The sequence below is a fragment of the Cyprinodon tularosa genome, unplaced genomic scaffold (genome assembly GCF_016077235.1).
Source record: "Cyprinodon tularosa strain WSP-4 unplaced genomic scaffold, ASM1607723v1 ctg284, whole genome shotgun sequence".
NCBI lineage: Eukaryota > Metazoa > Chordata > Actinopteri > Cyprinodontiformes > Cyprinodontidae > Cyprinodon > Cyprinodon tularosa.
In genome coordinates this window covers 994,862-1,019,184 of record NW_024038990.1, presented here as the reverse complement: position 1 = coordinate 1,019,184, position 24,323 = coordinate 994,862, and the positions used below count along the sequence as shown (strand labels likewise).

The window sequence follows — 24,323 nt, the reverse complement described above, 5'->3', positions numbered from 1 at the left end:
AGCCGAAATCCGACTGAGCTTTAAAGTCCTGCGCGCGTCTACAGCTGCTCTGCCATCAACCACAACAAGCAAGGATAAAACCAGCTTAACACAAAGGTCGCATAACTAGAAAAAAAAAAACTGTCAACAACATGTTTGAATGCCACAGTGCTGCTGATGTGTGTCTGCAGCTATGAGGCTGAGCAGGCCTGACAGTCCATCTGTAGCACACAGGAACAGGAAGCAGCCTGGAGAGCAGCGGCGGGGTCGGGTCAGCATTTCTGCATATAGTCCATCAGCTGCACAGTGTGACTGACTTAGTGACATCCCACCGCGTTTTCCCACATCTACAGTAAGCACACACTGAGAACAATGCTGACTTTCCTGCTGGCAGGCTAGAAGATTACATTTTTCATTGGAAACTCTTTCTTGCCTTACAGATTTAATCTGGATTTTTTTTATTTTAAAATTATGCATAAAGGGTTTCAGTTGATCAAACATGTTATGATCAGAAAACAATGAGCAGAGAAAATAGAAAGAGCTGATTTAAAACAAAATATGTATTTAAGTAAGGGCTAAAAAAAAAAAAAAAACAATCCAAACCAACTGGAGTTACAAGGAAATACTAGCCCCCACCTTTTAAAGGAAAAGTCCGGTTATATTCAGAATCCTGAAAGTACTTTAAATATGAAATTATTACATATTGTTCAATAGATAAGTTTTTTTTTTTATTAAGAGTAATTTCATTTGAACGTGCTTTACTGGAGGCATCCATGTTTGTCAAAGAACACTACTGCCACCTACTGGTTTGTGACGGTGCTGTATCGGCTGTTGATCAAGTCCCAGTGCTGTATCTGGTGTTTGTCACAACGCGCTATTATCCAAGACATCTTGAAAACATTCTTCTTCCAAATATTGGCTACATATTACGTGTTTTTTCTCTGGCCAGAAGATTTTTTTTTTTCCACTTTTACCCGCTATATTACATCATCCAACTGTTGTGCACGTGGGCATTGTGAGTTTAACTATAGCTCTGGTGAATTTCAATGGTGAAGTCCTCTGGAAATCTTCAATAATTGTTGCTGATTGCAGATGTGTCTAGTAGTTCTCATCGATTTTGCTTGTAAAGCGGGGAGAATGGCGCTAGGCTTACCGCACCGTGACGTCACTGCTGGAAGATGGCAGGAGGGAGGTGTTACTATATTTGGGTAAAAAGGGGCGGTGCCCAGACTCATTGATCGCAACAAAATCATTATTTTTTACTGATTAATGCCAAATTCATTAAATCACAGAGAGTGTATTAGTTTAAGGTTTAGATAATGATCCATTGATCATTCCTTGCTAACTGTACTTTTCCTTAAACTATTACTGATAAGCAATATTTTCCTTCTATCTAAGGCTAAAAAAAAAAAGTACAGATTACTGCCAGACCCTCTAAGTCCCAAAAACTATTACCCGTATTTTCACGACTATAAGGCGCACATAAATGTCTTTTTTTTCCCTCAAAATATGCGGTGCGCCCTTTGGTGCGGTGCGCCCTATGTGTGTTGCAACTGCGACTTTTGAGACCACCTCATTGAGGAGATGATGAAAGAGTGGCTGAATGTAAGTAGACCAGCTGGTTTTTTTCCACTCATCACCATCGCTATTAATCTGACTCCATGCGTGCCCATCTCACAGCTGATGTGAAAAACATGGTGTAACAAATTAATGCTGTGCTCGCTGTGAACCGGACGCAGCAGGTGCAGCAGACGCAGCGAGTTTACATGCAAAGTCAACGGTTGACGCGCGTATAGGTGCAGCAAAAGGTCCCGCAGCGCATTTTGAGCAGCAGGCGCAGCGCGTCAGGAGCGTTTAAGCATCTGACGCACCGCCAACGCGCTGCTGCTGCTTGAGATGGAAAAATTGAAGTTTTGCTGCTGGACGCGCTGCATCAACCAATCAGAGAAGCTGATCTGGGAGCTGACAGCGAGACAGACACAGCGCTCTGATGACATATGATATTATCTGTGGCTACAATGTAGCTTGCCACCATCAGTGTGTGAGTGTGTGTGTGAATGGGTGAATGAATGTAGTGTAAAGCGCTTTGGTCAGGTCTCCTAACCTGAATAAAGGCGCTATATAAGTACATGCCATTTACCATTTACCATTTACCATTAAAGCAAATGAAAAAGGCTGGATGGATGAGGAGATGATGAAAGCGTGGCTGAGGCAGGTGTATGTGAGGAGACCAGTTGGTTTTTTCCACGCATCACCATCGCTGTTAACCTGTGACTGCGTGCCCATCTCACAGCTGATGAGAAAAACATGGTGAATCAAATGAACGCTGTGTTCGCCGTTATCCCGGGGGTCTGACAAAGGAACTTCAACCGCTCGACATCGGTGTGAAGCGGCCGTTCAAAGTAAGGCTGCGAGCGGCGTGGGAGCGATGGATGACAGACGGAGACCACAGTTTCAGGATAAGTGGAAGGCAGCGCCGGGCAAGTTACGCCACCGTTTCCGGATGGTTGGACTAACGTGTCTGCTGGCTCTGTTGTTCAAGCTTTTGCAAAAGCAGGCATTATTTCTGAGGAGCTGCGCTGCACGGAAAGTGATTCTGACAGCGCAGAAGGGGAAATTAGCATGTCTGATTTAGCGCAGCTGTTTAATCCAGAAACAGAGGATGATGACTTTGGTGGGTTTGATTAATACTTTGTAATAAATACATGAATAAAGCACAATCATACTCAATTTTGCTCCCGCTCTATTTTTCTACCTGAAAACTTAATTCAACAGCAGCCTCTGGGCGGTTCTCCTCCTCTTCACCGCGGCGGCTGGCAGGTGTTTTTTCATCTAAATAATCTAAATCTTGCAGCTATATTTGTTGTGATCAGTGGGAATAAAGTAGTTTTAATATGTTTTTAAGTGAGAAAGTCCACCTGAAAACTTAATAATTGCAGTCAGTTCATCCAGATTATCATCCTGCCTATACTATTTCTGTCGGAGGCGCTCAGACCCCCACATACCAGCGGTACACCGACAGTAGAAATCCCTTCATCAGCAGCCTCTAGGCCGAGTAGCCTGGCTGGCAGGTGTTTTTCATCTAAATAATTTAAACTGCAGGCACCAGGATACCGGTAATAAAAGCAAACATATTCCGTCGGGTGGTTTCAGGATTTTAAGTTAATTTATGAGTGATCACGGCGCTCTGTCATCTGCAATGTGTCTGTCTCACGGCCAGCTCCCAGGTTTGATTAATACTTTGTAATAAATACATGAATAAAGCACAATCATACTCAGTTTTGCCCCCGCTGTATTTTTAAATACGCAGTAGAGGTATTTAAAGGTAGTAGAGGACATGTACCTGTGTATAAAAAACCCGCCCTATAGTCCGGTGCGCCTTATGTGTGCGTTAAATACAGAAATGGCACACATAACTGAGAGTGTGCCTTTTAGTACGGTGCGCCTTATGGTCGTGAAAATACGGTAAATAAAACCTGTCTGTTAACTACTGTTTCTTTCCACAACTAATAATATGACGAAAACAATTTGCTGGCAAAGCTTTTTTGTCATGACAATACAGTAATAACTTTGGCTCTTAAAGGCCAAAAACATGACGAGACATGTGACAAACATGTGGATGATGACTCATCTGAGAAACAATCAATGACATTTCTCCCTGTTATTCCTCTAATCTGTCAGACAAAAGCTGATTAATCACCAATTCTGCTCCCCATCTTGTGCTTATTTGGCCCAGCGCTCCACCACCTGAGAGTGAGCGACCGCTACGTGGTAAAAGACTAGAGTTTGGTGCGTGGACACCATGGAAGGTCATATGGTAACTTAAGATAGGATCCCTTGGAAAGAAAATCAAATAAATATAAATCAGATTAAAACCACACAAAAACTTATGTAGAGATCTCATTGATTTGAAATCAGCTAAATGGTTCCCCCTGCAGGTGGTGGGACCACTGGGGGATGTCATTGTGTCGCTCCTATGGACTGGGCCTGGGCAGGTCACATAAAGCAGAACCTGATCACTGGGCGATAAATCCCAACCCCAGGCCTGGCTCCAGGGTGGGGCCTCCGCCATACTGGCCAACATCACCTGCCTCAGTTTCTTTGTCTTCATGGGGGCTTTCTGAACTGCTCTTTTTCTGACCTGTCACCCAGAACCTGTTAGCCTTCAGATCCCTAGCAGGGGCATTTAAGCTCCCATCAATATAGCCTCTGGGATCAGCTAATCACTGAAACCCCTCCACCACATTAAGGTGGCAGTTCAAGGAGGGTGTGACTAAAACTAAGCATTTTTTTTTATCTAAAAGACTAAACACTTAAAAGGCTGCCAAAAAAAAAAACTGCATTCAACTTTGAAAAGACTTTGAGGTAAACTATTTTACCAAGTCTGAAAAATATATAAAATAGTTGAGAAACTATTTTATTCCTCATTCTGGATAAATTGTGCATAAATTGGATGTAAATTAATTTCTTAAATAGGCTAATAGCTATGTCAGCTTATAGCTGCTTAAGGACCAATCATTCTGCTTTGTTCCATCTTTATTCTCTAATTCTGCAGTATTTTCTAGTTCAACCTCTAACTTTTTGTTCTCTCAGTTTTATGTTGTCATAGTTGCATAGTGTCATCTGGCCTGGTTCTTTACTGCTGTGATATCTTTAAAATGAAAATATCAGCTGGGCTGCTGACATCTTCATTTGTAGATGATTTTTTGAGTCTGTTTTATAATGTTTAGTCCTAGATATAGTTATGGGGTCAGATTTTGGTTTGACTAACTATATGTGATCCTCCCTTTCACATAAAAACTAGACCTCTTCTGCTTAAATTTTCCCCAGACAGAGCCACCTTTGGATCCAGTTTACTGTTATCTTTTAAAATAAAAAATACTGCAGTCAGAGCTCATATTCACTCGTAAAGAAAGTGGAGAACATTCCAAAGAATGGCCGACCAAACAAAAATACTTCAAGAGACTCAACCAGTAGAGTGGAAATTTTTGGAATGAATACAACCTGTTATATCAGGCACAAAACCAACATAACACTGCGGGGAAATAACATCAATATTTAAACACTAACTGACAACCTGCTCTAACTGAGGGAAACATAAATTAGCATGTAATGAGAGCATCCTTCAGGAAAATGTCAGGCCATATGTTCTCTGTCTAAAGCTTAAGTCCATTTTGGTTTTACAGGCTACTGATTAAAGCACACCAATGTGAACAGCCAACAAATGTGCAAAGTAGCCTTTCAGGTCCAACCAAGTCTAAATTCTGTGGTATGACCTTAAGCAGAATTTCGTGTTTAGAAAAGAATATTCAATTAGATTTCCTCCACAGCAAAGTAAAAAGACTCCCTGTGTACGGTGGCTGAGGGTTGCAAACACTGTGAATATGCTGTACATGATTGAAAGGGGTCATGGAATGAAAAACCCAGTTTACATTGTAATTGATGAATAACAATAGTTTAGTGGGTAAAATGGACGTACAGAGAAATTCAAACCCCATCGACACCTCCTTTCTCTGCAAATCTCACAATTCTAAACATCCACCATAAAACAGGCGAATTCAGCCTGCTTTACCGTGCTTCACACCGGGGGACGAGCGGCTACCGTCACCGGGTCTGGTTCGGCCACTCCGCCCCCCACTGGCTCCCGCCGGAGTACCCGGACCAGCGCCAGAGCTGGCAGCTCGGTTCTGCTGCACTGTATTTGACCAAAATCCGAGACGATTTTGAAATTCCCCCCTAGACATTTTTTGAGTATTAAAAGTAGAACATGTCCGGGAAAAAGAGGACGTCTGGTCACCCTACCATATCAACAATTTGATGTTTCAGTGAGAGAGTGCTTGTTGCTATGATGCAGCTTCGCTCGTTGTAAACCAACCAATCAGAGCACAGCTCATCTAAATATTCATGACCATACAATAAAAGGAAAAAAAAACTGTCGTTTTATTCTAGGGCTTTTAACCAGGCTTGCATTAGGGCTCATAGAACAGCAAATATGCCATTTTCAGCCCAACCAATATTACCCTATTTAGAGACCTTAAGGACCAGCACCAAATACCCTATAGCAGGCATCCCCAAACTCGGCCCTCGAGGGCCGCTGTCCTGTGGGTTTTAGAGGTTTCCCTGCTTTAGCACAGCTGATTATCATGATTGCAGTAGAGCTGAAGCCTGTTAATCAGCTTTCAATTAAAATCAGCTGTGCTGGAACAAGGAAACCTCTAAAACCTGCAGGACAGCAGCCCTCGAGGACCGAGTTTGGGGATGCCTGCCCTATAGAATCATTCTATGACCCTTTTAACAGCAAATTGTAAAAGTCCTGCAGGAGAAATGCTACGATCACAAAAAATATAAAGCAGCAAAGTAGAAACGCCCTGCAAATATAAAACTTGTTCAAAATACATAAATAGTTTTAACACACAAAAAAATGCTATGGGTAAAAACAACTGCAAGAAGCATAATCAAAGTGATCCGGCCCACCAGGGGGAGACGATCAAAAACACATATGGGGCTAGACCCTTAGCTAGCTTAGTATTCAAGTATGCAGGAATGGGTTTCACCTCAGCCACAGTAACTATGAGCTTCTAGGAAGTCAGAAATCTACCAAATGTGCACATCTGTGAAAAATAATAATAAAAAGCAAATCAGGAGCACAGAGAAGGAGAAAACAATAATGAGTATGATATATTGGGGCCCCTAAGCTATATTGAATCTGTTTGCATAGAACATTGAAAATACATTTGGAGAGTAGTTAACATGAACTTTTAGTAGAATTCTGACTTCACAGTTTCTCTTAAAGCTACAGTGTGTAATTTTCAGCGACATCTAGCGGTCAGACTGCAGACCGCAGCAACATGAACATCTCCCCCGCACCGCTTCTCCCCCCCAACAGTACGGCGAGCGTTACGGGACAAAATGTCTTCCACGACGTCCGCATCACCTACCTTCTCAAGTGATGAGGTTTGTTTACATAGATAATTTTACAGATAGTATTTCATTAGTCTGTGTAGGGTATAGATTTCATGTAGACTTTAGATAATAAATATACCCGTTATTTTTTCTACATCGTTGTGACGTTTTGGTGAGCTGCTTTGCATGGTGATATAAACAGACGAAGTAATTGTAGTCATTAGTTTAACAGCGAGATTGTGTTCGCTGGAAGAATATATATTCCCCGTTTACAGAGTCCAAGTCATTTTGGTGGCACGGGGGTTACAAGGCGAGGAAGAGGGAGAGGACGAGGGCGAAGGCAGGGAGGCCGTGCAGCCAGGGCCAGGCGAGGGAGGGGTGCCAGCGGGGTGAGAGCAGAGGAGGAAAGGCTCGAAGATCTCCAAAGGAGCCGGAGAGAAGTAACCGAGGTATATATCCAGAAAATTATTTTACAGAAAATTACTGAATCATTACCTGTGAAACGTCAGGGACGTTGCTGAATAAGTATACTGGAGAGTAACAGCATCATCACGCAGCATGTTATTGTTTTAGACAGGTCTGAGCATCCTGTACTCCAAAAACTGCAGTGATATTAGACAATTGTGTGTAGGATTAATTACCTGTCCAAGAGAAAACTGGCAACTTGAGCGTCACTTTGAAAACCTTTCTCCTCCATCAGTGACTTCCATCGTGTAAATGCCGTGCCAATGTTGATCCGTGTTTTTTGTCGTTTCTTGTCACGCTTGCGTTTATTCTCGTCGTGTTTCCGCTTCTTAGATGACGGGGGTTCGGTGTCCGCCGCTTTTCGTTGTGATACAGAGTAGGCATGATCCTCCATTCGTCTGATGTTTGGCCACACAGTGCCAAACAGTTTGCAAAGTCACTCACGCCTGCCGCCTTGTTTACCTTTCTTGTTACTGAGGCGCAGTATACCTGCTTCTTCTTCTTCTTTGGTTTCAGGCAGACTAAACGCTTCTCAGGCATAATACTGCCATCTACTGTTCAGTACCGTCTCAGTTCATCTCTCTCAACTTGCCGTAGTTATTTTCGAGCGTCATGGGAGATCTCGCAATCGCTAGTTTGTTGCCTCTGCGCTTGCCGTAGCGCAAAGATGTCAGCCTCCATGGCTGCGAGACCCGCTCCTATGTAATTATAAATAACGAATTCTAAGGCAACGCAAATATTATGGTTAAAAGGCTGAGCTCGTAGATGATGATAAATAACATAGTTATGTATAATATATTAAATTTCTGACTTTATATGCCTGTAATTATTACACACTGTAGCTTTAACTTTTCAGAGCAGCAATTACCACAACGCTCTAGCAGTAATTAGATAAAAGGTTAATTCATTTTACAGATATGAAAAGGTTAGTTTCGTCTCAAAATTAAACTAAATTGCCATTTAATAACGGATGTCTGTATTTACTCTGTTTTGATTGTAAATGTGTTAAAAAGGTGTGTAGAAAAAAAAATGCCAAAGAAAGTCTGTAGATACCGGAGCTTAAAATGAGCTCCTAATGAGAGAGCAACACACTCACATAGACACGGGTGGGGTCAAAGGGACACTCGTTGGTAATGCTGGAGTCGTCGATGGCGTCGGGGAAGCGGCAGTGAGTCAGGAGCATCCGCCCGCCGTTAATGACCGCCTTCACTACTGACACCAAGAGTCCAACGGCCGTACCTCCTGCCACCAGTGATGAAACCAGACTGATGGAGAACAAGGACCACGTCTGTGAAAGGAGAGGAGGCTCAGCTGTAATGACCAACAGGGAAACGGTTGTCCAATAATGTCATTCAACATACTACATAAAACACATCCTACAATAACGACACAAACTGAAAAAGTTTCAAGGGTTAAAACTTTTTTCGGCGTCGGATGGATGGAAACATAATGTCCCAGAGGTGTTCTATAGGATTTAGGTCAGGCAAGCGTGGAGGGCCAATTAATGGTATCAATTCCTTCATCCTCCAGGAACTGCCTGCATACTCTTGCCACATGAGGCCGGGCATTGTCGTGCACCAGGAGGAACCCAGGACCCACTGCACCAGCATAAAGTCTGACAATGGGTGCAAGGATTTCATCCCGACAGTTAATAGCAGTCAGGATGCCGCTCTCTAGCCTGTATAGGTCTGTGCGTCCCTCCATGGATATGCCTTCCCAGACCATCACTGACCCACCACCAAACCGGTCATGCTGAACGATGTTACAGGCAGTATAACGTTCTCCACGGCTTCTCTAGACCCTTTCATGTCTGTTACATGTGCCCAGGGTGAACCTGCTCTCATCTGTGAAAAGCTCAGACTTGCCAATTTCAGTGTTCTGTGGCAAATGCCAGTTTAGCTCCACGGTGCCGGGCAGTGAGCACAGGGCCCACTAGAGGACGTCGGGCCCTCAGGCCACCCTTGTGAAGTCTGTTTCTGATTGTTTGGTCAGAGACATTCACACCAGTGGCCTGCTGGAGGTCATTTTGTAGGGCTCTGGCAGTGCTCCTCCTGCTACTCCTTGTACAAAGGAGCAGATACCGATCCTGCTGATGGGTTGTAGACTTTCTACGGCCCTGTCGAGCTCTCCTGGAGTAACTGCCTGTCTCCTGGAATCTCCTCCTTGCTCTTGAGATTGTGCTGGGAGACACAGCAAACCTTCTGGCAATGGCACGTATTGATAAGCCATCCTGGAGGAGTTGGACTGCTTGTGCAACCTGTAGGATCAAGGTAGCACCTCATGCTAACAATAGTGACAGTGACCCTAGCCAAATGCAAAACTGGTGATAAAGAGTCAGAAAAAATGAGGAGTTTTTCAGTGCACCTGCTAAGGCGTTGTCTAAGACAAGGGTGTAACTTTGTGTTGAAAGTTGGTGGGGACGGCTCATAAGGAAAGGGAGCTACCTGCGCAACGCCTTTTTTTTTTGTTGGAAAGGATAAAGCCAAAAAAATGCGAATAACATTTATCAATTTAATGCTTACAGTTGAAAACATAACTGTTACAATATTCACTTATATATTTTGTGCAAAAAATATCACATAAATCTAAACAGACAGTACAAATCAAAGAAATCAAATAAATATATCAATTTTGTAGAACATTTATTGATGGTCAATTTTGGGTCACTTTTTAAAATTAATTTACTTTTAAACCAGGACTCGGACAAGATCTTATGGGACCTTAAGCAGAATATGATTAAGCAACTCCGTCTTTCTGTCAAGAACATCCACCAGCAGGGTATCCAGGGGGGGATTTACCATTAGGCAATACTAGGCAGTTGCCCAGGGCCCCAAGTTCTGGGGGCCCCATAAAACTCTGTTTCCCTGTATGGTTAATACAACTAATCCTTATTTGTGCACATTAATTATGTTTTTGATAAAAATCCTTTGGCTAAAATGCCATCAGAACGCTGATAAATAGAGAGGAAAAAGGGACAAGAAGAGAGGGACAAAACCTAGAACAAATAATGGATGTCTATTCTATTAACATTTCTCTATCTGTAGAATGGGTCTGTTTTATGGGTTTACTTCTCAGGGGGCCCCCTGCCTGTCTTTGCCTAGGGCCCCAAATTTCCTAAATCCGCCCCTGAGGGTATCAATACTGATTTGATAGAATCTGGGAGAGCGGACTATGTTCAACCATCCATTTTCTTTAACCTTATCCCTCAGTGGGATCAGGAGGTGCTGGTGCATATCTCTAGCCACGTTCTGGGTGAGAGGTGGGATCGCCCTGGACAGGTCACCAGTCTGTTGCAGTATGTTCAACCAGCTTAAAAGTAATCAGTAATCAGATTTATTATTTGCACTTTTACTAAGTGAACTTTCTAACTCCCTTAAATCTGAAATTCCAATGCCAAAATTGTTTAAATCTTTTATCTTTGGACCCCCTGCAGAGTGACGTCACACCTGCAAGATCCTATCCTTACCTTCCTGCTAGATTGCAAAAAGCAGCTTGCTCATGAGTTGTCAACTTAACACGCTAAATCTTAAATGTACGTGTACATATAAAAGAAAAAGGGGCGCAGTGCTTGCTACTGAATGGCAACACTATCAAAGTCAGGAAAAAGTTTTAAGTAAAGCCGGGATTAAAACAGTAGCTACAAGAAGCTTCAAATAAAAGGTGTTCTTTATGTTCAACCTAAACACCAACTCCGATAGACCATCAGTAGAGCAGGTGTTTAAATTAATCAATCACTGCTGCGAAAGCTGATAGCAGTGAAAGCTAATATACCACAGCCATCACTTAATAAACGCAAAATAAACAACCCTCTAAAAACGGAAAACTGTAATGGACTGAAAGTCCTGTTTTTATGTGGGAAATTATTTGCGAGTGTTTTAGTATAATTCTGATATATTGGCGCTGTTGTCTGTTTCTATGGCAACGATACTGAATGTAGTGTAGCTTAGAGACCTGCATGGGTCGAGTTTTACCAACCCGCACCCGCCCGAACCCGTTAGGATGACGACCGAACCCGACCCGTCACCCGCGGATATCTTCAATTCAAATGTTATGGGGAGAGGTTGGAGGGGGGTGATGGGGAGAAAGCGAGAGGCAACAGATTCTTTTTTCTGAGTTTTTTTGTCGGGGTTTGTGGACGGTGAGCAGCGGGGAGAACTTTTTTTTTTATTTTCTTTCTGAGGAGCGGCATGAATGGGGTTTTTTAATTAGATATACACAGCACCGAAAGCAAAATACGTGTACAAAATATTGGTGGGGACATGTCCACACCAGTCCTTAAGGAAGTTACGCCTATGATTGTTCAGATTAACTTGTCTTCTTTATGGCTTTTATTCGGTGCTTTACTGCATTTGTTTTGGGAAAATATGAGGCAAAAATAAATACAGAAAAAAAAAATATATTTTTTAAAATCGCAAAATAATTATAGGGTGGCTAATGCCAAAGAAAGGGTGGCTGAAACCAACCTTAAATAGGTCTAACGACGCTTATGTGTTGCACCATACATGTTTCAAACTGACAGCAATCGTGTAACAGGAGCTCTTTCATTTAGCTCCTCAGATGCCTAATGCCTGCATGAGATAAGACGTTTAAAGGGCCAAACAGCTGCCAGTTAGCCTCTCCCCGCTCTTTTCATGACGGCTCTCACCAACAAAGCAAACAGGGAGTGGTTTAATCATGCTGAAGGCGACTCCGTTCAGCTGGCTGGCTCGTCAGGCTTGTTTGAGCTGCCTGGCAGCTGACAGAGTAAACAGAGGAAAAACTGCACTGCTTAGACTCAGAGGGAGAGAGAGGGGACTGAGTCAATCAAGAAGGAAAACCGAGGCGAAAAGAAAAAAAACCGAGGCGTGGGAACTTGGTGTGTTGAAAGTAAGAGTTTTCTTAGTGTGGAGAAAATCAGTGCAGAATGAAATCAGGGAGGATGAAGGCAGACTAGGTTCCTACCTGGGGGGTCAAATTAGAGCTGAAATCATACTAACCAGGCGTTTGCTCTTCTTGTTTTTCGACAGGACGATAGCTAGAATCCCCACGATGACGCCCTACAGGAAACACACTGATGAGATTAAAAGAAAATTACACATCAACCAAGACCAGCCTTGGATTTATCCAGTTTAACTCAACGCTAATGGGGTTTTCATGCCTCTAGTGCTGAGGAATTGTTGGCGTTCAGGAAGAACTGATCTTGTTGCACCTTCATTTCTAGATTATGCTTTAAAAGGTGTTTTCTTTTCAATTGCATTTTCAAGATAATATTCTAGTCTCTGCTTTCCTATGGAGTGAGGAGCAATGACACAATTATATTGGCCTCTTTTGAGTTTAAACTTTTGGTTTAAAGTAGGGCTGGGCAATATGTTTTACAAATTTAAATCTTTTTTGTTGTCGTTTCCCCCACCAAATCTGATTGATTAATTATTTTTTCTCACTTAAGTTTCATTTAAAAAAAACTAAACAAACAAACATACCATATAGCTACTGGTCTCAAAAACTTGCTTTGACTCCAATCATCCCCTTTGGGGGGTGACCTTCATTTAAAGGTCAACACAATTCAAGTTGTGAAAAATGCTGCAAAACAATCCAGTTTCACAACAAAGACTAAATGTTTGCAGCTGCTGGTGTCACACAGTGAAGCATATCAATTATAAAGAAACATCTAAAACGAAAAGTGACTAACTTATGTCTGATCTGTGGAAGCTCAAGGAGTGGATTAGCAAAAAAAAATGTAATCGTCATAAACCAAAAATTAAACCTTTTGCTGTAATTAAACCTTTGCTTAAAAAAAGCCTCTTGACCCAGATGACTTGGTCAATTATAGACCTATATCCAATCTTCCTTTCTTATCTGAAACTCTTGAGAAAGTAGTTGCCAAACAAGTGTGCGATCACTATCACCATAATGAACTTTTTGAAGAGTTTCAGTCTGGCTTTAGAGCTCATCATAGCACTGAAACAGCTCTGGTGAAAGTCACTAATGATATTCTCATGGGCTCGGATAATAGACTTGTATCTGTGCTCGTCCTGTTGGATCTCAGTGCTGCATTTGATACAGAGTCTTTGAAAAATAAGCTGATTAGCCAGTCACTTCATTTGGATGGGATTTAACTGATTTCAGATAATAAAGTAAAAAATCTTGGTGTTATTTTTGATCAGGACCTGTCATTTAAATCCCATATCAAAGAGGTTTCTAGAATTTCCTTCTTTCATCTGAGGAACATTGCAAAAATTAGAAATCTCCTGTCCAGGGGTGATGCTGAGAAACTAGTCCATGCATTTGTTACTTCAAGGTTGGACTATTGTAATTCTTTACTATCAGGAAGTCCACAAGCTGTAGTTAAAAGCCTTCAGCTGATCCAAAATGCTGCAGCCAGAGTTCTGATGAAAATTAAAAAGAGAGATCATATCTCTCCTATTCTGGCTTCTCTTCATTGGCTTCCTGTTAAATCAAGAATAGAATTTAAAATCCTCTTTTTCACATATAAAGCCTTAAATGACCAAGCTCCATCTTATATCAGAGATCTGATTGTTCCTTATGTTCCTAACAGATCACTTCGCTCTCAATATGCAGGTTTACTAGTGGTTCCTAGAATTTCTAAAAGTAGAATGGGAGGCAGATCTTTTAGTTATCAGGCTCCTCTCCTGTGGAACCAACTACCAGTTTTAGTCCGTGAGGCAGACACCCTGTCTACTTTTAAGGCTAGGCTTAAAACTTTCCTTTTTGATAAAGCTTATAGTTAGAGTGGCTCAGGTTATCCTGAGCTATCTCTATAGTTATGCTGCTATAGGCTTAGACTGCTGGAGGAAATAGGGATCTCTCTTCATCATTCTGCCTTATTCTATCTCTATTCTCCCACTCTGCAGTATTTGTTAGTTCAATTTCTAACTTTATGCTCTCTCTGCTTTTTCTCATAGTAGCTTCATCCGGTCTGTTCCTGTTTGGCTGTGACTCCATCCTGGAGAGAAATATCAGCTGTGCTGCTGCCGTCAACACCTTTGTTTATAGATGTTGGAGCTTGGCCTGTTTTTCAGTGTAGTCCTGTTTCTCTGGCCGTGACTGGCTGGATGTGCTCTCCCTCATCCTCTGACATGGGAGCTGGCTCGGAGCTCGTCGTCCTGGCTGTGTGTTTCCTGGACGGGGCCGCCTTTTACAGTCGCAAACCCCATTGGGCCTCAGCAGATGGCCGCTCACACTGAGCCTGGGTTTGTTGGAGGTTTCTTCCTGTTAAAAGGGAGATTTTCCTCTCCACTGTCATACAAGCATGCTTAGTGTGAGGAATTGCCTTCGAGTAAGTGAGTCAATACAATCAACTGGTTTTCCTTAGATAGAAAACTTTGAATCAATTTGACTGTATGATCTGGTTGAACTGTAGAGTGCCTTGAGATGACATGTGTGGTGAATTGGCGCTATAGAAATAAACTGAATTGAAATTGAATTGAATTGAAAATTTAACATAGCAGCCCAGGACAGGTCTATGTGAAGGCAAATACTTACAATAACACCTTAAAAATGACTATTTTTCTTTTGAGACTTTCCTTGAAATATTTTAGAGGGGTTATAAAAATGTTTAAGTAAGAAAAAATTAAAAAATTATGGTCGGTAAAAAAAATAACGCAAAATTGAAAACTAGAGTTCAGGAAGTGAAGCTTAAATAAAATCTAAAATGAAAAAAAGAAAACAGAAGCTGACAGATAAAAGTTGGAAATATTCCAACGCAGCATATAATATCCCATGATGGACATTTTATGCTGCCTCGCTGTAGAATCAGCTCGACACTCACCAACATCCCTGAGATGAGAGTGACCACGTTGGAGATGGCGTAGCCCATGCCTCGGGCCTTCTCGTGCAGGTTGATGTGCCTGAGCACGATGCCGTGCACCAGAGCTCCCAGCAGGAAGTTAACATGGCCGACCAGGATCAAGCTCAGACCCATCTTCATCAGGGTTAGGGGTTCCTCCAGGTTGTCACAACACATTCCTAGAGAGGAGAGTTGGGGTCAAGCTCTAAGTGAGAAGGATTACTGACAGCATTTCAGCTACGCTGACCTTTTCATGTCGATCAGGGAGAGAAGCTCTCCTGATCGATAACCTGTGTTAATGATTGGCTGCTGAGCACATAACTACAGTACAGTTTGAGCACAACCAGCCTGCAGAATGATCTATGTTTTGGTTTAAAACAATGGAGACCTGGTGGATATACAAGTTCTAAAAATATCCTCCAAGAGAACATTTCAATTCTCACTTTGGGTAGAATTAACAGTGATATTTATTATTATTAAAAAGATTAAATTAGTTTCATATAAAACTACCTAAAACTTTACATTTCAATATATTACTATTAATTTGGATCTTTAACCAAGAATGTAAGATTAGGACCTGATCAAAGAGTTTATTAAAGTCCTATAGACATCTTCTTTTAGCAGACATACGAGGTCAGTTTTCAGATTTATCACATTAAAAAACTAAAAATCTAATAAGGAAATTATCAAAACTAACCTGGCAAGTAAAGCCGGGCATTTATTTTTAGGTTATTGTTGATATAAATTTCTCATCTTAATAAAAATTGTTATTCATCGTCTAAACCAAGGGTTTTCAAAGTGGGGGTAGTTATCACAAGATGGTTTTTCACAATCACTGTAATGCGATACCTGAGTTATATGGAGGGCCAAAATATATAGATAAAAAACAGAAATGTGAATGAAAAATAAAATTTAGAAATTTAAAATGAAATAATTATTCAGGACATTTATTTATGCATTTATTTAATTATCAAATACATGATTCATATATAAAATTATAATTAAATGTCCTATTAAAAAATTAAAATAGGTTTAAAAAAGTGCAAAATACAAAAAAATGTAATTCAAAAACCAGAAATATTATTTAAAATATAAATAAATATATACAATTCAAAATTGTAAATGTGGATGAAAAAAAAAATAAATTTACAATGAAATAATTATTGGTAATATTTATTGATTGATTTATTTATCACATAAATGATTCAAACATTAAATTGGAATTCAAAGCTGTATTTAAAAATGGGAAAAAAGTTTTAAAAGATGCAAATAAATAAAATGTCATTCAAAAACAAAAAATATAATTTAAAAAAGAATAATTAAAATATAGCATCAAAAATCACAAATGTGAATGAAAAATAAAATAAAATAATTATTGGCAACATTTATTTATTCTTCAAACACATAATTCAAACATTAAATCAATGTTAAATGTGCCATTGAAAATAAATAGAAATAAGTTTCAAAATGTCAGTCAAGAAAAAATTATTTAAAATGAATTTATTTACTGATATTTATGAACAGATACATTTAGAGTAAAGTATTTAAACATATTTTTAGGGGATCTCAAGTCCTTTGCATCGTTATTTTTGGGGTCAAAGGCCAACATGTTTGGGAACCCCCTAGTTTAAATAATAAATACAAAAAATATAAAAATAAAAAGGATTATTTGTTTGAATTTTTATTGTACTTGCTTTCTTCTTTTTCTTATTTTCCTTTTCTTCTTGTCAAATTCTTATAATCTAATTGAATGTGGTCACGGAGAGATGTTTAGGGATATAAATTCACACTTGTTTATATAAATGGTGTCCTGAGGAAGCCCATTTCATGGGGCAATGATTCAATGCAGTCATAGTCATACAGTTCTGAGAAAGAAGGCTAAGAACTAATGAAGAGTTTGCTTTATTCTCACTTTTATCCTTATAACAACCAAATATAATGCTAAGATTTTAAGTTAATATACGGTATCCCAGCCCTATGGGATTCAGATTGAATATGTGTAGCACTCAAGTTTAATATTTTTATTTTTTATTTTTTAGACTAATTCTGCCATGTTTTTAATCAATACCTATATCGTCTAACGACGATATTTAATTCAATTAATTTCAGTTTATTTCTATAGCGCCAATTCCCAACACATGTCATCTCATGGCACTTTACAGTTCACCAGATCATCCTGTGAAATTGATTCAAAGTTTTCTATCTAAGGAAAACCAGTTGATTGCATCGACTCATTGACTCGAGGGCAATCCCTCACACTAAGCATGCTTGCAGCAACAGTGGAGAGGAAAAACTCCCTTTTAACAGGAAGAAACCTCCAGCAGAACCAGGCTCACTGTGAGCGGCCATCTGCTGGGGTTCATTTAACTATTATTTAACAGAACTAATTTTTTTTTTCTTACACCCCTACTTTTAGCAGATCAGGTAACAAACAAAAGTATCTCCATAGGAAACCAAAACAACTTTGGCTATTCCTCTTTCAATTATAAAAACGGTAATTTTGATCAAACAGATGTGATAGCAGCAGCTACATGTAGAGAAGCCATGTCTACTTCACTTTGGCTGTGAGTTCATCAGATCTATTTATCCTATTTAAACACATGGATTCAAGATGAAATTCTGTGTGCTGATGAATATACAAATATTGCAGAATTTCAGCTTATAGGAAACATGACATATCTGTGCAGGTATAGAATTTGGAAGGAAAGAAATTATGAATTTAAATGAATTTTGTTGCATCATTGTTGCAAGCAAAGAACGCTTTTGTAAACAGAAATACATTTAAAAAAAAAAAATCATTCTAGAGGTTTAATTTTAATACGACGGATTATTAGGGCCAGGTTAGAGATTTTCATTTTTTTTATTTTGAAAAAAAAGTTGTAATATTGCGAGAATAAAGTTGTAATATTATGAGAATAAAGTCAACATATAACAACCCTTTTCAGAAAGAAAGCTTTGAGCTCCGACCAGCAGATGATGGCCGAACAGCTCCACCAATCAGCAACCAGATTCCACTTTGACATTCTGCCCAATTTGATGCTGGTGTAAAAGATTTCCTTATTTGTCAAACCAGAGCCGAAGTATATCTTCCCATAATGCTGGACATTCCTTATTTTAGGCCAGACACTGCTTCTTGTAAGAGTTGCCATAAAATACAACTTTTTTTCTCGTAATTTTAGGACTTTATTCTCTTAATATTACGACTTTATTCTCATAATTTTATGAATATTCTCATTGTGACTTTTCTTTCTTAATATTACGACTTTATCTTCATAATTCTATTACTTAATTCATATAATGTTACGACTTTATTCTCAAAATAGGAGAAAAAAATCTCTAGCCTGGCCCTGGTACCTTAAAAATCTTTTTTTTTTAAAGCTTTAAGAGTAACTGCTGTTTTCGTTAAGATTTTGTTTTCTCAATTTTTTTTAATCCTTTTTTTCAAATTTTACAGTTTACAGTTTCAAACTTTATTTTCTGCTGGAGATTTACAGATGAAATTCTCCTCTCTTCAAGTCCAATACAGACAGATTCTATTGGATAGATGGAACATATGGACGGTAGCTACAAACGTTTTAATGGTTAAGAGCAAAAGCTTGTATTTAGCCTGAGGTGAAGAGAATAGAAACTAAATGCCAATTTGAAAAATACACAATTCTTAAAATTTAATGAGCAAAAGAGAAATTTGAAAAGAATAAAATTATTTTTTTCTTTAAATTATAAAACAAAGTTATTTGAAAAATAAAATCTAAGGAAACAGGAGTATTACTCTTCAAACATTTTTAATACGTTTCTGGATTGTAGATTTTTACAAATTTCCTCTTAGAAATCTTGGTCTTTGCTTCAATAATTTGAGAATAATTTGCTTGCGTTGCTTTCAAAGTTCAGTTCATAATAAAAGTCCAGCCCCTTCATAACGCTGAGGAATTCATTGTTATTCAAACCTATTCCCGCCGTCAGAGGAAAAGTTCAAATGTTGTTGTGTCCTTTGTCAAAACACGTCACCTGCATTGCCTACTGATGCTGGTCAGAGGGCCCAGTGACGCTTGTGTACGACAGCCCTCCTTCTGTCAGTGAGCCCCAGGGCAGCTGTGGCTACAGCATGGCGTGCCACCATCACTGTGAATAACTGAATGCAGCGCAAAGCGCTTTGGGTAAGTCTCCTTATTTAAAACTCCTCTGTATAAGTACAGGGCATTTACCCGATTATTAAAGTGACAAGTTAGGTCTAAATTACAAATCCACTTCTAATTTTGTCTTTAACCCTTTATAGGGCACTCAGTGAAATACTTTGAAAATCCAAATTTCAAGCCAATAGTGTTATTGGAATATGGATATTTTGATGGCAAAAATCAATAACAATGTAAGAACAAGAAACTCCAACTTGCCCCAATATATTAAGAAAAATTTAAAAAGTGCTTCCATAAGAAATTCATGAAAAACACATTTTTTTTTGTACAACATAACCTTAGAGGCATTAATGCTGATACGGGCACTTACACTCACCGGCCACTTTATTAGGTACCCCATGCTAGTAACGGGTTGGACCCCCTTTTGCCTTCAGAACTGACTCAATTCTTCGCGGCATAGATTCAACAAGGTGCTGGAAGCATTCCTCAGGGGGTTTGGTCCATATTGACATGATGGCATCACACAGTTGCCGCAGATTTGTCGGCTGCACATCCATGATGCAAATCTCCCGTTCCACCACATCCCAAAGATGCTCTATTGGATTGAGATCTGGTGACTGTGGAGGCCATTTGAGTACAGTGAACTCATTGTCATGTTCAAGAAACCAGTCTGAGATGATTCCAGCTTTATGACATGGCGCATTATCCTGCTGAAAGTAGCCATCAGAAGTTGGGTACATTGTGGTCATAAAGGGATGGACATGGTCAGCAACAATACTCAGGTAGGCTGTGGCGTTGCAACGATGCTCAATTGGTACCAAGGGGCCCAAAGAGTGCCAAGAAAATATTCCCCACACCATGACACCACCACCACCAGCCTGAACCGTTGATACAAGGCAGGATGGATCCATGCTTTCATGTTGTAGACGCCAAATTCTGACCCTACCATCCGAATGTCGCAGCAGAAATCGAGACTCGTCAGACCAGGCAACGTTTTTCCAATCTTCTATTGTCCAATTTCGATGAGCTTGTGCAAATTGTAGCCTCAGTTTCCTGTTCTTAGCTGAAAGGAGTGGCACCCGGTGTGGTCTTCTGCTGCTGTAGCCCATCTGCCTCAAAGTTCGACGTACTGTGCGTTCAGAGATGCTCTTCTGCCCACCTTGGTTGTAACGGGTGGTTATTTGAGTCACTGTTGCCCTTCTATCAGTTCGAACCAGTCTGGCCATTCTCCTCTGACCTCTGGCATCAACAAGGTATTTCCGCCCACAGAACTGCCGCTCACTGGATGTTTTTTCTTTTTCGGACCATTCTCTGCAAACCCTAGAGATGGTTGTGCGTGAAAATCCCAGTAGATCAGCAGTTTCTGAAATACTCAGACCAGCCCTTCTGGCACCAACAGTCATGCCACGTTCAAAGTCACTCAAATCACCTTTCTTCCCCATACTGATGCTCGGTTTGAACTGCAGGAGATTGTCTTGACCATGTCTACATGCCTAAATGCACTGAGTTGCCGCCATGTGATTGGCTGCTTAGAAATTAAGTGTTAACGAGCAGTTGGACACATGTACCTAATAAAGTGGCCGGTGAGTGTACATTTTTTAGTTTATAAACCTAAATATAATTGTTAACTAGGCTTATTAACTTTTTAACTTTTCAATTGGCTTTTTACCATTTTTTTTCTTGACTTAACTTTTTTTTTCAAATTAATTTACAGTAGTTAATATATCATTCAAAGGCTCATCTAATTGGTCAAATAGGCCAAAATAAGATGTGCAGCCATGTAGCAGCATCTTTACTGAATGGCTGGATATAGATCTTGTGCTTCTAGACCTCACTGAGGGACGGGGGTATAGTTGATAAAACCATTCGTCATTTGTTCAGATCAATTATGTTTTTGATAAAAATCCTTTCACTTAAAATGCAATCAGAACACTTATAATATCAAGTGTGTCTCAGCCCCCCTTTCAGTGTCCACCATATTGGATCAGTCTATTTACTGCACACGTTCAGAAAGGTCCAAACAGACAGAAGCAAACCATTTGAAAACAAATGGGGCGAAGAGCAGTGCTGCCAACTTTTCAGACCCCTCTAGCGCTTTTATTAAAAAAAAAAAAAAGCAGCTAGTGCCAAACGTAGCAACTTTTTTCTGCTACTGGCCTTTGGCGACAACATCTAAAAGCAGCGAACTCTGCTCTCCAGAGCGAGTAGATTGGTAACCCCGCCTCCTGCTCTCCTCTATCTCGTCTGCTGTCATGATTCATGCAGCTATTATTTCATAAAAATGAAAAAATGGAGAACAGATCAGCAGATCATGGCTTGTCTACAAGGAAAAGAAGGACTGGGTTATTTACTGTTGGCGTCGTCTTTTTGGAAACACAGGAAGGAGCAATCAGCTAAGTGACGTTAGTGAGGAAAACAACAAGAAAATAGACAAGAGAGAGACAAAATGTAGAACAAATAATGTATGTCTATTCTATTAAAATTTCTTTATCTGTATAATTGGTCTGTTTTATGTGTTGTCCTCTCAATTTAGAGGGCCCCATGCCTGTTTTAGCCTAGGGCCCCAAATTTCTTAACCCCGCCCCCGGATTAAAGGCAGCAAAAAAAAAAGAACAAAATGATACCATAAGAATTTAGCAAAGTATATTAATATTAAGAACTGTGACTAAATAGCAGTTTTGAGTGCTTCTTATAGATAAAATAAACAACAAATAAAACTTAATTAAAATATCTCATAAGGTGTGGTATGGAGCAAAACTCCTCAGCCAGTCTTGGAATTTCACTCATTTGTTTACTTATCTTAAAACTCATTCAAAAAAATCTGTTTATCTCTACTAGTTTACTGGAAAATAAATGAAAACAATAAAAGCTTTGCACATGTTAAATAGTTTGATGAAGTAGTTCACCCAGTCCAAACTGAATCTGATATAATCAAGTCTTTTAGTCTTTAGAAGGAGAGGAATTCCAGTGAGCTCAGCTCAGACCTACTGAGGCAACAGCTTGAGTTTGGCAGGGCTGCTCAACAGGATGTTTGAGGCTGCAGATTCCAAACAAACCTGCCCTTTCACAGTCACAGCATAAAATCATCCCTAATGACACACTGGTTGCTTAAAACAACTCTAACATACTTTAATATTATAATAGAGTAATTAGGCAGGTTTTTTTTTAGCAGATATATAACCAAGCAAACCCAGCAGGGCCTGAACTAACAGAGAAAGTGTCCCTGTGGGCAGACAGACAGACAGGTGAGCGTGTTGTTACCTGCACAGCCCATCTCTGCTGTTTTAGGTCACCATGCGGCTTGTCTGACTGCGGATCCTGAGTGACTGGAACCAGCCTGCCAACTCCTGCTGCCTTCAGCCCAAACACCTCCTCTGGTCTGACAGGACAGCTGGCCTCACACTGCCCTTCAAAATAAAAGCAACACCTGTGGGAGAGTTTCAGTTTTCTCCAACTAAGAGAACAAATAAAATAAAAACAGCGTTGATATTGAAAAAAAAGCTAAATCTAATATTAGTTTCTCATTTCAGTGCACATCCAACATCGGCTCAACTTTGATGTTAAGCACTTGTGCTTTTACTTTGAAGGTCCACCGAATTAGCAGAGAACTTTTGCTTTCATGTTAAAAAATTGTTCCTTTTTAAAGAATGGCTTGTGTTGTGGGACAGTTCTTTTACAGATTTTTGCAAATATTTAATATTAGTTAAATATTTAATTTTAAATAAATGAAATTTTGAGAGCCAAATACCACAACTAATAAATTATATATTAAATCCAGATTTATTTAAATGCATCAAAATGATGTTATACCTAATTAAAAAAGGCATGACTAACTATTTCTAAGACTTTCTCCACAAGCCATTTAGGGGGAAAAGCAGAGCATGAGTTGCCTTTGATTAGAATTTAACAAGGTGGTGGCAGCATCATGCTGTGGGGATGTTTTTGTTCTTAAGAGATAAGTTAACTGGATTAGATTTAATTTGAAGCACACTAAGCATACTAGAGTAGATATGAGCAGGTTGAGTGGTTTCAAAAATGATGACTATATGCAGGGGCAGAGATAGGGGAGGGGGAGCATGACCACCCATAGTCCCCCCTCTATCTCTGCCCCTGTAGACCACTCTGTACCAGGTGATTTTACTGTTTACATGTGGATGTAATACACAACAAGCAGTTCTCATCTAAACCAGGGGGTGGCAGCAGTGATAGCATCATGTAGAATGTCCTATTTTGACATTTTCAAGTTAGTATATTAACCAAAATCCAAAAAAAAAACAAAAAAAAAACATATATATATATATATATATATCTCGAAAGTAATTGTTCACAGTAATGTACTATAATTAAAGAAGACTAATAACAATTATGCTATTTTAAGAATTATTTTTTGTGTTACAATGGGGAAGAGATTGTTTCTACAGTCATCAAGGAGTACTTTATTTAATTAACATTTTTGCTGTTTTTGACAAAAACTGGTGGAGAAAGACTCCAAAAACCAAGCATCCTTCTTTTTATATTGGTTGTACAAATCTGACGCTGTGAGGATGAATAGATATGGGGGAATGTGTGTTTCCTGGATGGGAAATTCCATTGGGACCAAGTAGCACTAAGTTAGTGACTTAGAAACAACACTGTCAAGGAACGCTATGGACAGAGGAAACATGCAAGAGGAGGAGAGTTTAGTGTCGGAGGCCATGGATGAGTCTCCTCAATCATACATTTTTTATTTAGAGGAGGAAAGCAAGGACCAAGATGTTACAGAAGAGGACGCCAGGGCGGCAGAATGATTCCACCTTTAAATATGATTTCCCTTTGACTTTAAAGTAACTTAATGGAATAGTACTCCCAAAACATGATTAGCCTTCATTTTCTACTCACCCCCATGCTGAACAACACTCTGGAGCACTTTTTTGATATCTCAAATGCATCTGGAGATCTGGGAGGCTTCTTGCTGTCTGCTGACATTCAAATAATGGAGGTCTATGGCGCCCGAGACAGAAAGGTCCATAAAAGTCCACAAAAAACGTTTCAATATTCCTCCATACTGCTCGTCCAATGTA

General features: G+C 39.8%; 1 protein-coding gene across 1 annotated transcript in view; it reads right to left on the bottom strand.

Annotated features, from left to right (window-relative positions):
* Positions 1–22,664, bottom strand: part of LOC119786970 (keratinocyte-associated protein 3-like) — a 32,745-nt gene extending 10,081 nt beyond the window's left edge. Inside the window, exons 1-4 of the mRNA XM_038290588.1 lie at positions 22,525–22,664; positions 15,116–15,312; positions 12,324–12,383; positions 8,444–8,635 (exon numbers count right to left, since the gene is read on the bottom strand). Coding sequence (XP_038146516.1) covers positions 8,444–8,635; positions 12,324–12,383; positions 15,116–15,312; positions 22,525–22,537 — 462 coding nt within the window. The 5' untranslated portion in view covers positions 22,538–22,664. The remainder of the gene's footprint in view (positions 1–8,443; positions 8,636–12,323; positions 12,384–15,115; positions 15,313–22,524) is intronic.
* Positions 22,665–24,323: the final 1,659 nt, after the last annotated feature.